Genomic DNA, 11,168 nt, shown 5'->3' on the forward strand with positions numbered 1-11,168 from the left:
GCGGCACGACACGACACGACACGACACGACACGACACGACACGACACGACACGACACGACACGACACGACACGACACGACACGACACACGCACACACGACACACGCACACACGCACACACGCACACACGCACACACGCACACACGCACACACGCACACACGCACACACGCACACACGCACACACGCTCGACACGACACACGCACCGTCGCACACACCGCACACGCCGCTGATGACACGACACACGCACAACCGCACACACAGGTGTATGATCAGTACGTGCACTTCATGGCACTGGAGGACAAGCTGTTCACGCTCGGGCAGGAGCGGTCGTACCTGGCCTTCAACAGCCCGTCGATCACCGACGCCCAGGCCGAGGCCAACGTCGAAGCCCTCGCCCTCTCGCTCTACTCGGTCATCGTCACCCTCGTACGATTCCCATTCCTCCGGCACGACACGACACGACACGCACGCACACGACACGACACACGACTAACGCACACGCAGGGCCAAGTGCCGATCATCCGGGCACCGCGCAACACGGCGGCGTCGATGGTGGCCAAGCGGGTGTGCGATCGCCTGCGGGAGCACCTCCTCCGCTCCTCCACGCTCTCCGACTCACTCTCCTCCTCCTTCCAACGCCCGCGTACGCCTCGCCTCCGCTCCTCCGCCCAATCAACCCAACTCACGCGTGTGCGGTGTGTGCGGTGTGTGTGTGCGGTGCGTGTGCGTGTGCGTGTGCGTGTGCGGCGAGGCAGTGGTGGTGCTGGTGGACAGGAACGTGGACATGTCGGTGATGTTCCACCACACGTGGACCTACCAGGCGCTGGTGCACGACCTGCTGGACATGAAGCTCAACACGATCCGCCTCGAGCAGGAGGTCGAGGCCGACGCCGCGTCCGGCAAGTCGGGCGGCGTCGAGACCAAGACCTACGACCTCGATCCGGCCTCGGACGGCTTCTGGATCGCCAACGCGGGCAACCCGTGGACCAAGGTCGTCGGTACGCGCGACCTCAACCACAGTCGCGCGCGTGCGGTGGCGTGTGCGGCGTGTGCGGCGTGCGGTGGCGTGTGCGGCGTGTGCGGCGTGAGTGTATTGGCGAAGAAGAAGTTTGTGACGTGTGTGCGTGTGTGTGTGCGTTGCGTGTCATGCGGTTGGTCCACTACAGTTGATGTGGAGGCGCAGGTGAAGGAGTACACGGCCATCATGGACGAACTCAAAAAACTCAAAGTCAACGACGACGATGATCCCCTGTACGACACGACACGACACGACACGACACGACACGAGCATGTGTTTACATGCGTGCGGACAGGGCGAGGCTGGACAGGACGAAGCACCTGGGGTCGCTGGTGGGGTCGATGTTCGAGGTGACGGAGAAGAAGCCGCTGATCGACATGCACCTCAACATCGCCACAGCCCTCTTCGAGCGCATCAAGCAGCGCAACCTCGACGCCTACCTCAAGCTCGAGGAGGCCATCACCACCCACGCCACCCCCGTACGTCTCCTCTTGTGCGTGTGCGTGTGCGTGTGCGTCGTTGTGTGCTGAATGAGCTTGTGTGCGTGTGTGCGTGTGTGTGTGTGTGTGTGTGTGTGTGTGTGTGTGTTGCGCAGGACAAGAAGGAGATTTTGGGGCTGCTCGCGGCCAAGGGGGACACGGCGGAGGACAAGCTGCGGCTGTTCCTCATCTTCTACCTGACCACCGCCATCCCGGAGGAGGACCTCCCCAGATACGAGGCCGCCCTGACCGAGGCCGGGGTCGACCTCAGGCCCTTCCAGTACCTCAAAAAGTTCGCCATTCAGCACCACAACGACACACGCACCACCGCACACGCACACACACACACGTGTGACGTGGCATGATGACGTGGCGCGACTGATGGGGTGGTTGGTGGTCGATGATCAGGGTGAAGGCGTTCAACAACAGTTTGATGGGCGGCGCGCAGCGCACGTCGAGCCGCTCGGGCGGGTCGGTGCGCGGGTCGGTCACGACCAGTTTGGCGTCGCTCGTGCAGCAGGGCGTGAACCACATCAAGATGTGGATCCCGTCGTCGCGCCACCTCTATCTGACGCGCGTCGTCGACGCGCTGATGGAGCAGCGCGGCGGGAGCTCGCTCGGCGGGGTCGAGGAGCAGTACGAGTACTACGACCCCAAGGTGACCAACCCGCACCTGCAGGCTTCCATGCCCCGCAAAAACACCCCCTACACCCACGCCATCGTCTTTGTAATCGGCGGCGGCAACTACGTCGAATTCCAGAACCTCCAGGACTATGCTAAGGTATATAGATGGGCGCTGTGTGTCGTGTGTCATGTGCGGTGATGTGTGCGTGCTCACATGTGCGGTACTATCGCAGGAGCAACCAAGGGGAGTTGGCGAGACGCCAAAGCAGATCATCTATGGTTCCACGGAGATCCTGAGCGCACGGCAGTTCCTCGCCCAACTTTCCGAACTCGCCTAAGGCGCAGCGCAGCCCTCATTTTTCCCTTTTCCTCCTCCTCCTCTGCATGTTTGCTCCGTACGCCAAAGAAAATGACGTTTGCAGCACCCAGGGAGTAAGCACTCCCTCGCATGAATGCACTGGGCACCTTGAGAATGGATATCAGGTGGAAATTAGCTCAGCAGCAGATTTCCTAAAGGCCAGACACAAGTGCATTCATTCCAAATCAGACTGATGGCACAAATTGAAGAGCTTGCTGCTGCTCTATGTGCACATTATAGAGGTCTGCTCAGCGCTCTGTTGAGTGTCTTCAGAGTTACTGACCTTGTTTGCAGGCGCCAATGTAGAGGCGCTGGTTGCAGATGGTGTGGTGTGGAGGAGCTGTGGTGCAGTGTAGTGAAACCTTCACAAGGTTGATTTTGGCCAAGAGCGGCAATGGAACCCACCCACAGTGCTGTAACCCACACCACATTGTCATAGAAAGTCATGTTGCCGCCAAAAATCCCCACAATGACTGGCGTTCTTTCCCCGACCATTTATTTTCCCCAAGCCGATATGTTCCCTACAGCTCCAATCCCCACAGTGGGGCGACATAAAGGTACCCCAATAACGCTTGCCCTTAGCAGCCAGGGCGAGAGGTTGGCCGCGTGGTGCGGTGGCAGGACATCTATTTCTGATTGATTCAGTACAGCTAGGGTCCATGGTTCCAGACCCACGTGTAGTGGACCTGATTCTAGATGGAGAAGATGGATGATGTGCGGACGGAGGCACTACCGCAGACCGCGTCCTCCGTGGCCACCCAGTACCAGTACTCTGCAGTGTAGGGCGACGAGTACTCGCCGTCGCCTTCGCTGCATGCACCTGCCGGCGCAGTGCCTCCCTGTAGCACACGCGCGTGGAGTTTAGTGTTGTAGTATGTAGTATGTACACCACAATTAGATTGACTTTTTTGGGGAACGAACGTTGGTATTAACTCTATGGACGTAGGTCACACGCGAAAGGGGGCCACAGCCTTCCGTGGAGAAGGTCTTGAGCAGCACCCACGCAATGTTGGGCGCATCAGGAGCCGTTGCCTCAGCCTTAGCAGTTACTCGCGAGTCCGTCACATGGTAGTCCTTCGCTACACGTGCAAAGGGGGGGGGTGATGATCAGGTAATCAAGCCAATGATGTGGCCTGCTTTTTGTGTGGGACCCGCACCGGAGACTGTGTACCAGGTGGGGCGGCCGTCGACGAACCTGTGGTAGCCCACGCGGGTCTCGTTCAGGTCATGCCCGATCTTGCTCGGCCAGAGGTCGGCCTCAGGCCGGTTCAGAACCCACGAGCCGGTGGACACGTTGCAGCGGTAGATCTGAAAGCCCGCCGCGAAGTAGGAGACGGCGAAGGTGTGGCCGTCGGGCACCCTGATGTTGGCGGGGAAGGAGGTCATGCCCTCCACGCCCAGGCACGCAGCAAGGACGAAGGAGAGGGCCAGCAGGCAGGTGATCGAGTTGTTGCGCATAGTGTACGCCGCGGTTGGGTGATTGTTAGGGTCGGGTGAGTCGTGTGTGGTGCTGCACAAGACAACAAAGGTCGCTGGAGGTCCCTTTTAATGCCCTTCCTGCACCGCGCTTCAGCGCACCACAAGTAAAGGCTTCAGAAGAAGAGGGAGGAGTAATTAAACATCTGACAATAGGACCTTGGGTTCATCTTGACCCAAAGGTAAGAAATCACTTTGGGTTTTCTTACTCATTTTCTCACGCAGGCTTTCTCCAACTACTGGTAGTTGCCTGGCGGGGTCGTGTTCTTCGACCTGAGGCCGCCAAGAGCATGCTTCGGCAGCTTCGCCAACGCCTCCTGACCGCGCTCTCGCTCCCCATAAAAATTGGCTGGGGTCAAGTTTCTTGTAAAATTGAATTGGAGGACCATCAGGAGAGGGTGAGGGAGTGAAGGCCAATCTTCTTGTCACTGCTGATGGAGGCCAGCACCCCACTGTACTCTGGATGGAACACCGCCTTCAACACCCGCAGCTCTGTGTCCAGAACAAGAAGTTGTTGTTTGTTTTTTGTGTTGTGTTTAGTTCCCTTCACCTCCACACGAAAAGGAAAGAAAGAGAGACACACGACATGTAATGCGTACCGTGTGCTGCTACGGAGAACGAGGGCTTGCCGACCCGCGCATAGCGCACATCAAACATGTGGATCGTCGGGTCGGTACTCCCACTGTGGCGCGAACGGGGTCAGGCACCACGAAACAGCACGCACCACAGCACACGCACGATACAATAAATAGCTACAAAAAAAACGCGAGGAGGAGACGGCCGTACGAGGAGACGAGGGTGCCGCAGGGGGACCAGGCCGGGTGAATGAACTGGCTCATGGACACTGACGTTTGCGGCGTCCAGCCCAGCTGCACCACGCGCTCCTGAATCCGTCGGTCGAACAGCGCCAACTGGTTGCTCTTGCCCGTGTTGCCTGTGTTAAGCCCGCGCGCACCGCGCTTGTCGTGTGAGCCCGGCGGCGCACGCAGAAACGAAACGATTGCGATCGCGAGTGGGCGATGGGGACCCGCACCGATCATGATGATGTTGCTGTCCGCCGGACTGGGTTCTACGAAGTTAACCTTTTCGTTGATGCGCTCCTCCCATACCAACCGATCCTGCGGCAAATTCCACGCTACAAATCGCCTGCATACACACACACACACACACAACACACACACAACACACACACAACACACACCAAACACACGGCTTAGCCTGTGCGCGGTGTGTCGTGTCGTTGAGGTTTGCTTTACCTGTCGGCGCCGCCGGTGAAGAGGATGTCGTCGGCGATGGACATGCTTTGGATCTGCGACGTGTGCTGGATGTGCACGAGCCGCGTGCGTACCTCGCCATCGATGCGCCACTCGACCACCGTGTGGTCGGTGCCGCCCGTGAGCAGCCGGTTGGACTGGCCCGGGAAGTAGCGCACCTGGTTGGGGTAGCCCTCGTGCGGCGTGTCCTTGATGTACACCAGCCCCAGCTTATGCGCCGTCTCCGCCTTGCTCGCGTCCACAATCGCCAGCCTGCGATCGGACCGTCGTTAAGCAATGCGTGTGTGCCGCGTGTGCCGTGGTGGTGCCGTGGTGGTGCCGTACTGTGGCTGATTGCCCGCGCGGCCGTTGTTGAAGACGATCGCGCACTGGCCACCGGTAGAACTCCACGTCTGACCGATTGAGGGGCAATTGGGTGCATTAGAATCCCGCCTCCACTTCCCAGCAATGCGTGTGAGAAAGGATGGTCAGTCGCACCATGTCGATGGGATAGATCTTGCTCGCGCTAGTAGTGTTCACTGACGCCACCTCCTGCAGCGACCTAGTGTGGCACACGACACACGATCAGCCCGTGGGCGTGGGCGTGGGCGTGGGCGTGGGCGTGGGCGTGGGCGTGGGCGTGGGCGTGGGCGTGGGCGTGGGCGTGGGCGTGGGCGTGGGCGTGGGCGTGGGCGTGGGCGTGGGCGTGGGCGTGGGCGTGGGCGTGGGCGTGGGCGTGGGCGTGGGCGTGGGCGTGGGCGTGGGCGTGGGCGTGGGCGTGGGCGTGGGCGTGGGCGTGGGCGGTGGGCGTGGGCGTGGGCGTGGTGCGTGTGCGTGGGCGTGGGCGTGGGCGTGGGCGTGGGCGTGGGCGTGGGCGTGTAAACGGTCGAATGCCGGAGAGCAAAGGCGTACGAGTGGGCACTGGCGAGGTTCCAGATCTTGACGAAGCCGTCGAGCGCACAGGTGGCCAGCAGGTTGGGCGTGGTCGGGTTGAATACGAGCGAGCGCAGCTTCTTGGTGTGGCCCGTAACGTAGCTCTGGCGCAGATGCGTCATCTTCCGCTCCTTATTGGAGCTCTGGATAAGACCTGTCGGTTTCGCCGCTTGATATGGGTCGTGTCCGCCATGAGTGTGCGCACATTGGCAGGGAAACACGGCACACACGACACCACACACACCACACACGCACAGGCTTGTACCTGGCTTGGAAGACGAGGTGGAGGAACTGGAGGGCGGAGGCGCCGACCACGAGGAATTGGAGGACGTTGACGCAGAGGAAGAGGAGGATGAGGACGAAGATGAGGACGAAGTGGCTGTGTTGATGGCGAACCTTCGCGTGGGTCGGTAGTCTTCGAGTTCGGTCTGGCGCACAACACACACAACAACCACAACGTGCACAGGGTTAACCTCCAACGTGCACAGACTCACGCACCCGCCCACAGCGAGCGGGAAAGTGGGAAAAAGTGATGAATGCAGGGCTTTCTCCTCACCTCGGACCCACCGTTGCCTGCGTCATCATCGTCATCGCCCTCCGGTTCGACTTTGATGCTATTGCCGGCGCTGCTGCTGCTCGCGTTGCTGCTACCAGCGCTGCCGCTGGTGGTGGAAGGTTTTGGAGGCGGCGGCGAGGGCCTTGGCGGCGTGGAAGGCCGCGGAGGCGGCGATGCACGGCGTTCGAGCGTCCTAGTGGCCTTTTCCTGCACGCACGCGAGCAACCAGAGGTGTCAGTCATCATGGCCAACCGTGACAACAACCAACAGCAGACGTCGCGGCGGCGGCGTACCACCACCCGACGTGTCGGCTGGGTGACGACTCGCTCGACGCGCGGCACTACGACCGGCTCGCCCCTGGCGCGCAGCGAGGTGGAGAAAGACAGCGGTGCGCTCGCGCTGAGCTCCCCGTCGCTTTGGCTATCCTCCCTATTGCGCTCGGCAGACGGGTCGTTTTCCTGTGAGTGCGCATGTGAGTAGGTTTGCAGCTTGTGGTGCCGGGCATCAACAAGCAGTTGGCGAGGCGCTGGGGCGTACGTGAGGCGAGCGTGGGACCAGTTTGTTCTTCCAGTGCAGCACGAGATCGGACAGCCGCTCGTTGGCGCGCGTCAGCTCTTCGGCGGCATTCGCTGTCTGCGCACCACCGGCTCGAGTTGTGAGGTTTGCGGTTTACACACACATACGGCGGTCTCATCAGGGCTGGAGCTGTACCTTCTGTTGGTACTTCTGAAAGGCGTTGCGCCACTTCTTGACCTCGGCCAGCTGGTCGATGATCTGCTTGTCCATGGCGTAGGCCGGCTGGGAACTGCTGGGCTCAACATCCATCCTGGCCCGCTTGCCGCTTCTTTCATCGTCGCTGCCGCCTCTTTGTTCATCTGCACCGGTGGCGATTCGTTAGCGATTGGATCACGTACGGTGCTGAAGCATGACCACGGGTTCTCAATCGTTTCAATTGCCCCCCCCCAGCATTGAAAAAAATCAAGGTGGAAATCAAAGAAGAAGCTCTAGGCACCAGCTCCGCGACGAAGCGGCCGCTTCCGTTGTAGTGCCTCGCGCAACATTGCCTTCGTGTGCTTGTCCCAAGAACGTTCGAGTGAGTGATTAGACGGAAGATGAGAAGCTTCTTGGAATAATTTTGTTTCCCCCTTTTTTTTGCACTCATCATCGTCGTCAAGAAGAAGATTGGATTGAAAGTATAGCATTGAACGGCCTCGCGTAGGCATCGCCTCCAGAAGACCGCCACGGGAAGAGTGTCGGAGTCGAGCGGGGGTGGTTTGGTCTCATCAAGTACAGCAGGTGCTAAGGGCGCTTAGTGGGCCGGGGCGATGAGGGGCAGGTCGCAGTAGTCGGGAAGCTGGCTCCACGAGAACACGTCGCTGCCGGCCAGCTCCTGCTCGATCTTCTTGAGCTCGTTCAGGCCCTCCTGCCACACGCGCATGTCGTACTTCTTCTCGGCGATGCTGCGCTCGAGCTCGATGGCATCGCGGCTCTCGGGGGACCAGCGGGCGCGGGCCGCCTCCATGCGGCTGATGTCGCGCCTGAGCTCGGCGATGTGCTTCTCGGCGTGGTCGGCCGAGGTGTACTCCTGCAGGAGCGCGTTGTGGCGATCGAGCAGGGTGCACACGATGTGGCGCTTCTCGGTGTTGATCGTCTTCTCCAGGTCCTCGATGTCATTGATCTTTTCGATCATCTTCCGCTTCACCGCCTCCACGCGCTGACGGTCCACGCTCAGCTCCAGCCGCTCCTTCTCGAGCCGACGCAGCTCCGCCAGGTAGGTGTCCCTCTGCTCCTGCGTCCACCTCTCCGCGCCCGGCACTGTGATCTGCACCGGCTGCACCCCAACACACGCGTCACTCCCCGCATGGCTCGCACGACTGCGTTGGGCAGGCGGTACCTTGGTGGCGTGCTTGTCGATGGGCGGGAAGGAGCAGAGGAGGGAGAAGAACACCGCGCCGAGGGCCAGGGCGCCGAGCAGCGCTTGCAGCTTGCTGAGCTGCCAGGGACCACCGGCGAGCTTCTCGGTGAGCAGCACGCGCTTTCGCTGAGGCGCGAGAGCGGCCTTCTGCTGGACGCCGGCGGGCACGAGCCCGAGGTTGTCCTGGATGCGGAGGGTGAGATCGTCGATCTTCTGCTTGGGCGTGCCCTCGAGCTCGTTCCAGAAGAACACGCGCCCGGCCTTGTTCACCGCCGCGATGTTGGGGTCGAGCTCGCACAGCGCCGCAAAGTTCTCCTGGTCGTTCTCACCCATGAACACCAACGACACTAGCGACCACGTGAATGTGTGCTGACGTCAGCACACAACCAAAAGTCAACACCTTGGCCGGGCCAATCGTACCACGGCCGAGGCGGATGCGGTGGAAGAAGAAGCCGAGCGGGTCGTCGAATTCGGCGATGCGAGTGGTGTTGCGGTTGAGCAGGAGGACCACGTGCGAGTGGTCGCCCTGGTCGTAGAACTTGCGGAAGCCGTCGCCGTGAGGGAAGGTCTGGATCTGCAGCTTGTGGCCCGACGCCGACTTGGCCGGCAGCTTGCCGCGCACCGCGTCGTCAGTGCCCATGAAGAGCATCGTCGACGCATTCAGCGGACGCGCTGTTTTCCGGGTCAAGTGTGTAAGAACCAACGTTGCCATGCAACGGCGCTATCGCCATTGGCCCTATTTTATAGGAGTAGGGGACGTACAAGGTCCGGCATTGGTGTAGAGCGGGACGCCAGGGGTCGTGGTGGTGCCCAGAGTCTCGCCTGTGCAGTGTTGACAACAAAGGGACGTATGTGAGCGCTGTGCGGCCTCTTCGAAGAGTGAAAAGATGAACTGAGAGAAGGGGTAGAGAGCAAGAGGAGACCTGTGGTGATGGCAACTGTTTCAGTGTGAATGGTATTGGGGCGGACATAGTGAATACCTGTCTCCACAATGGGAACTTCTTCTCCGACGTCCATGATGATGAAGTGGTTGTGGTGGTGATGATGAAGGTGAGTAGGAAGTGGGTCTTTGCTCGATGGCAGTGTGAATGTAAGAATGGAGGGACGGTTGGATCCGGGCGTGGTGCTTGAGCCGGTGCAGCCGTTCGAGTAGGGGCAAGGCAGCGAGCGACCACCAATCACTCCAAACGGGACGTGGTCCGAAGGCCAGCCGTAATCACCCCGCTTTTCGTCCTGTTCCCTCCGCCCTTGCCTCCGACCATCGCCCCTCCCAGATCCCCACGATTCTCTCGATCTTTGTCCGACGAAATTTCGCGTTTCCCGAAATGCGTTTCGACAGCATGAAACTGTTTTGCAGACTATTTTGTTTTGGTTTTGTATTTTGTATTTTTGTGGCTTGTCTGTTTGCATCGGTGGAGATGAATGCCTTTGCGCTGTTGGCAGCACTCGGGGACACGACCAGCAGCTTTCAGGACCTGGTGGAGAGCAAGACCGCTTTCAGCCTAGACCTGCTCGACCAAGATGAATTTCTAAACGAGGTCATCGCTCATCAACCCCGCCTCCTTTCCTTGTACGTTGCCCGCTGAGAGCAGTCAGAAGTCATGACCCAACGCGCCGTCAAAGCGCATCTTGAGCCGCAATGATGGCTTTTTCTCTTTGTGCCGCGTACCCTCACCCTGTGCGCAGGGTGTTGGCTCCGGAGGCTACGCAGTTGCAGCTGCGACTGGCACTGGGCGAGTGGCAGGGCATCACGGACACCGAGGAGAAGGGCATGCGGTACTCGTGACACTTCGATCTTTTTTGGTTGCGCTCCTGTGTGTCGTGCGACAAGCGGCTGCGCGTGTGCGTTGGTGTAACGCGCTGCCATTTGCTTTGAGCGAGCGCAGGTACGCCCACATGTGTTCGGAGGTGTTCTGCATGGATGTGAAGCCCATCCAGGACTACTTGCTCGGCCCCGAGGCCGACACTGGCGCGCCCTTCCTCGCGCGCCTGCTGGCCGTGCTCGACCGAGACCCGCCGCTCTACGTCGTGCCGGTCCAAAACCTCTGCAAGATCGTCTCCTCCCTCATCAAGCACCGCCGAAAGGAGGTAATAACTGTCGCGCCCCTCCCATCTGTGCGCAGATCTGTCGCCTCACCATCACCAACGAACGCGCACAAACAGACATTCGAGGCGCTCAAGAGCCACCCGGGGCTGGTGAAGCGACTGGCCGTACACGCTGCCGGTTCGTCTCCGCGCCTGGCCGAAGTGATGTGGCTCTTCATGGAGGACGAGTCGGTCGATCCACTCGGCGTGATTGAGGTAAGGGAGAATGAAGCCCCACGACTCCTCAGTCACCAGTTTCGTCTAACACACACACACACACACACACGGCACCGTCGTGCGCAGTGGCTGGAGAGCGAGAATCTGGTTCCGCAGCTGCTTGCGCAGCTCAACAACGACAAGGGCGACGTGGAGGTGTCGGCCACGGCGCTCTCCGTCTTGACTCAGATCGTGGAGAGATCGGACGCCAGTTCTCCGCTGGCTCAATCCGCCCTTTCCGAGGCGTCGGTGCA

General features: G+C 60.2%; 5 protein-coding genes across 5 annotated transcripts in view; 2 read left to right on the plus strand and 3 right to left on the minus strand.

The window, feature by feature from the left end:
- Positions 1-286: 286 nt before the first annotated feature.
- On the plus strand, positions 287-2,460 carry ACA1_207470 (Sec1 family domain containing protein; the record flags this gene model as incomplete). The annotated part of the gene is made up of 9 exons (XM_004339888.1): positions 287-427; positions 506-644; positions 757-797; positions 822-999; positions 1,168-1,252; positions 1,315-1,498; positions 1,615-1,790; positions 1,907-2,279; positions 2,356-2,460. 9 exons carry the CDS (start codon positions 287-289, stop codon positions 2,458-2,460), a joined length of 1,422 nt encoding a protein of 473 aa, XP_004339936.1.
- A 712-nt stretch (positions 2,461-3,172) lies between these two features.
- Positions 3,173-3,938, minus strand: ACA1_207480 (exported protein, putative; the record flags this gene model as incomplete). Its single annotated transcript, XM_004339889.1, has 3 exons — positions 3,173-3,319; positions 3,402-3,559; positions 3,638-3,938. 3 exons carry the CDS (start codon positions 3,936-3,938, stop codon positions 3,173-3,175), a joined length of 606 nt encoding a protein of 201 aa, XP_004339937.1.
- Positions 3,939-4,492: 554 nt separating this feature from the next.
- On the minus strand, positions 4,493-7,523 carry ACA1_207490 (WD domain, Gbeta repeat, domain containing protein; the record flags this gene model as incomplete). The annotated part of the gene is given in 16 exon segments (XM_004339890.1): positions 4,493-4,500; positions 4,556-4,638; positions 4,743-4,890; positions 4,990-5,102; positions 5,213-5,277; positions 5,305-5,388; positions 5,431-5,482; positions 5,555-5,622; positions 5,708-5,771; positions 6,122-6,285; positions 6,398-6,521; positions 6,539-6,570; positions 6,699-6,905; positions 6,992-7,156; positions 7,236-7,331; positions 7,410-7,523. The coding sequence occupies 16 exon segments, from the start codon at positions 7,521-7,523 to the stop codon at positions 4,493-4,495; spliced, it is 1,587 nt and encodes a 528-aa protein (XP_004339938.1).
- A 484-nt stretch (positions 7,524-8,007) lies between these two features.
- On the minus strand, positions 8,008-9,630 carry ACA1_207500 (uncharacterized protein; the record flags this gene model as incomplete). Its single annotated transcript, XM_004339891.1, has 5 exons — positions 8,008-8,529; positions 8,593-8,960; positions 9,034-9,285; positions 9,376-9,435; positions 9,594-9,630. The coding sequence occupies 5 exons, from the start codon at positions 9,628-9,630 to the stop codon at positions 8,008-8,010; spliced, it is 1,239 nt and encodes a 412-aa protein (XP_004339939.1).
- Positions 9,631-9,953: 323 nt separating this feature from the next.
- The window catches only part of ACA1_207510 (uncharacterized protein), a gene marked incomplete at both ends in the record, with an annotated part of 3,641 nt that continues 2,426 nt past the window's right edge, over positions 9,954-11,168 (plus strand). The window contains 5 exons of the mRNA XM_004339892.1: positions 9,954-10,183; positions 10,300-10,389; positions 10,500-10,701; positions 10,777-10,914; positions 11,002-11,163. Coding sequence (XP_004339940.1) covers positions 9,954-10,183; positions 10,300-10,389; positions 10,500-10,701; positions 10,777-10,914; positions 11,002-11,163 — 822 coding nt within the window. The remainder of the gene's footprint in view (positions 10,184-10,299; positions 10,390-10,499; positions 10,702-10,776; positions 10,915-11,001; positions 11,164-11,168) is intronic.

This window comes from Acanthamoeba castellanii, assembly GCF_000313135.1.
Source record: "Acanthamoeba castellanii str. Neff unplaced genomic scaffold scf7180000084757, whole genome shotgun sequence".
NCBI lineage: Eukaryota > Discosea > Longamoebia > Acanthamoebidae > Acanthamoeba > Acanthamoeba castellanii.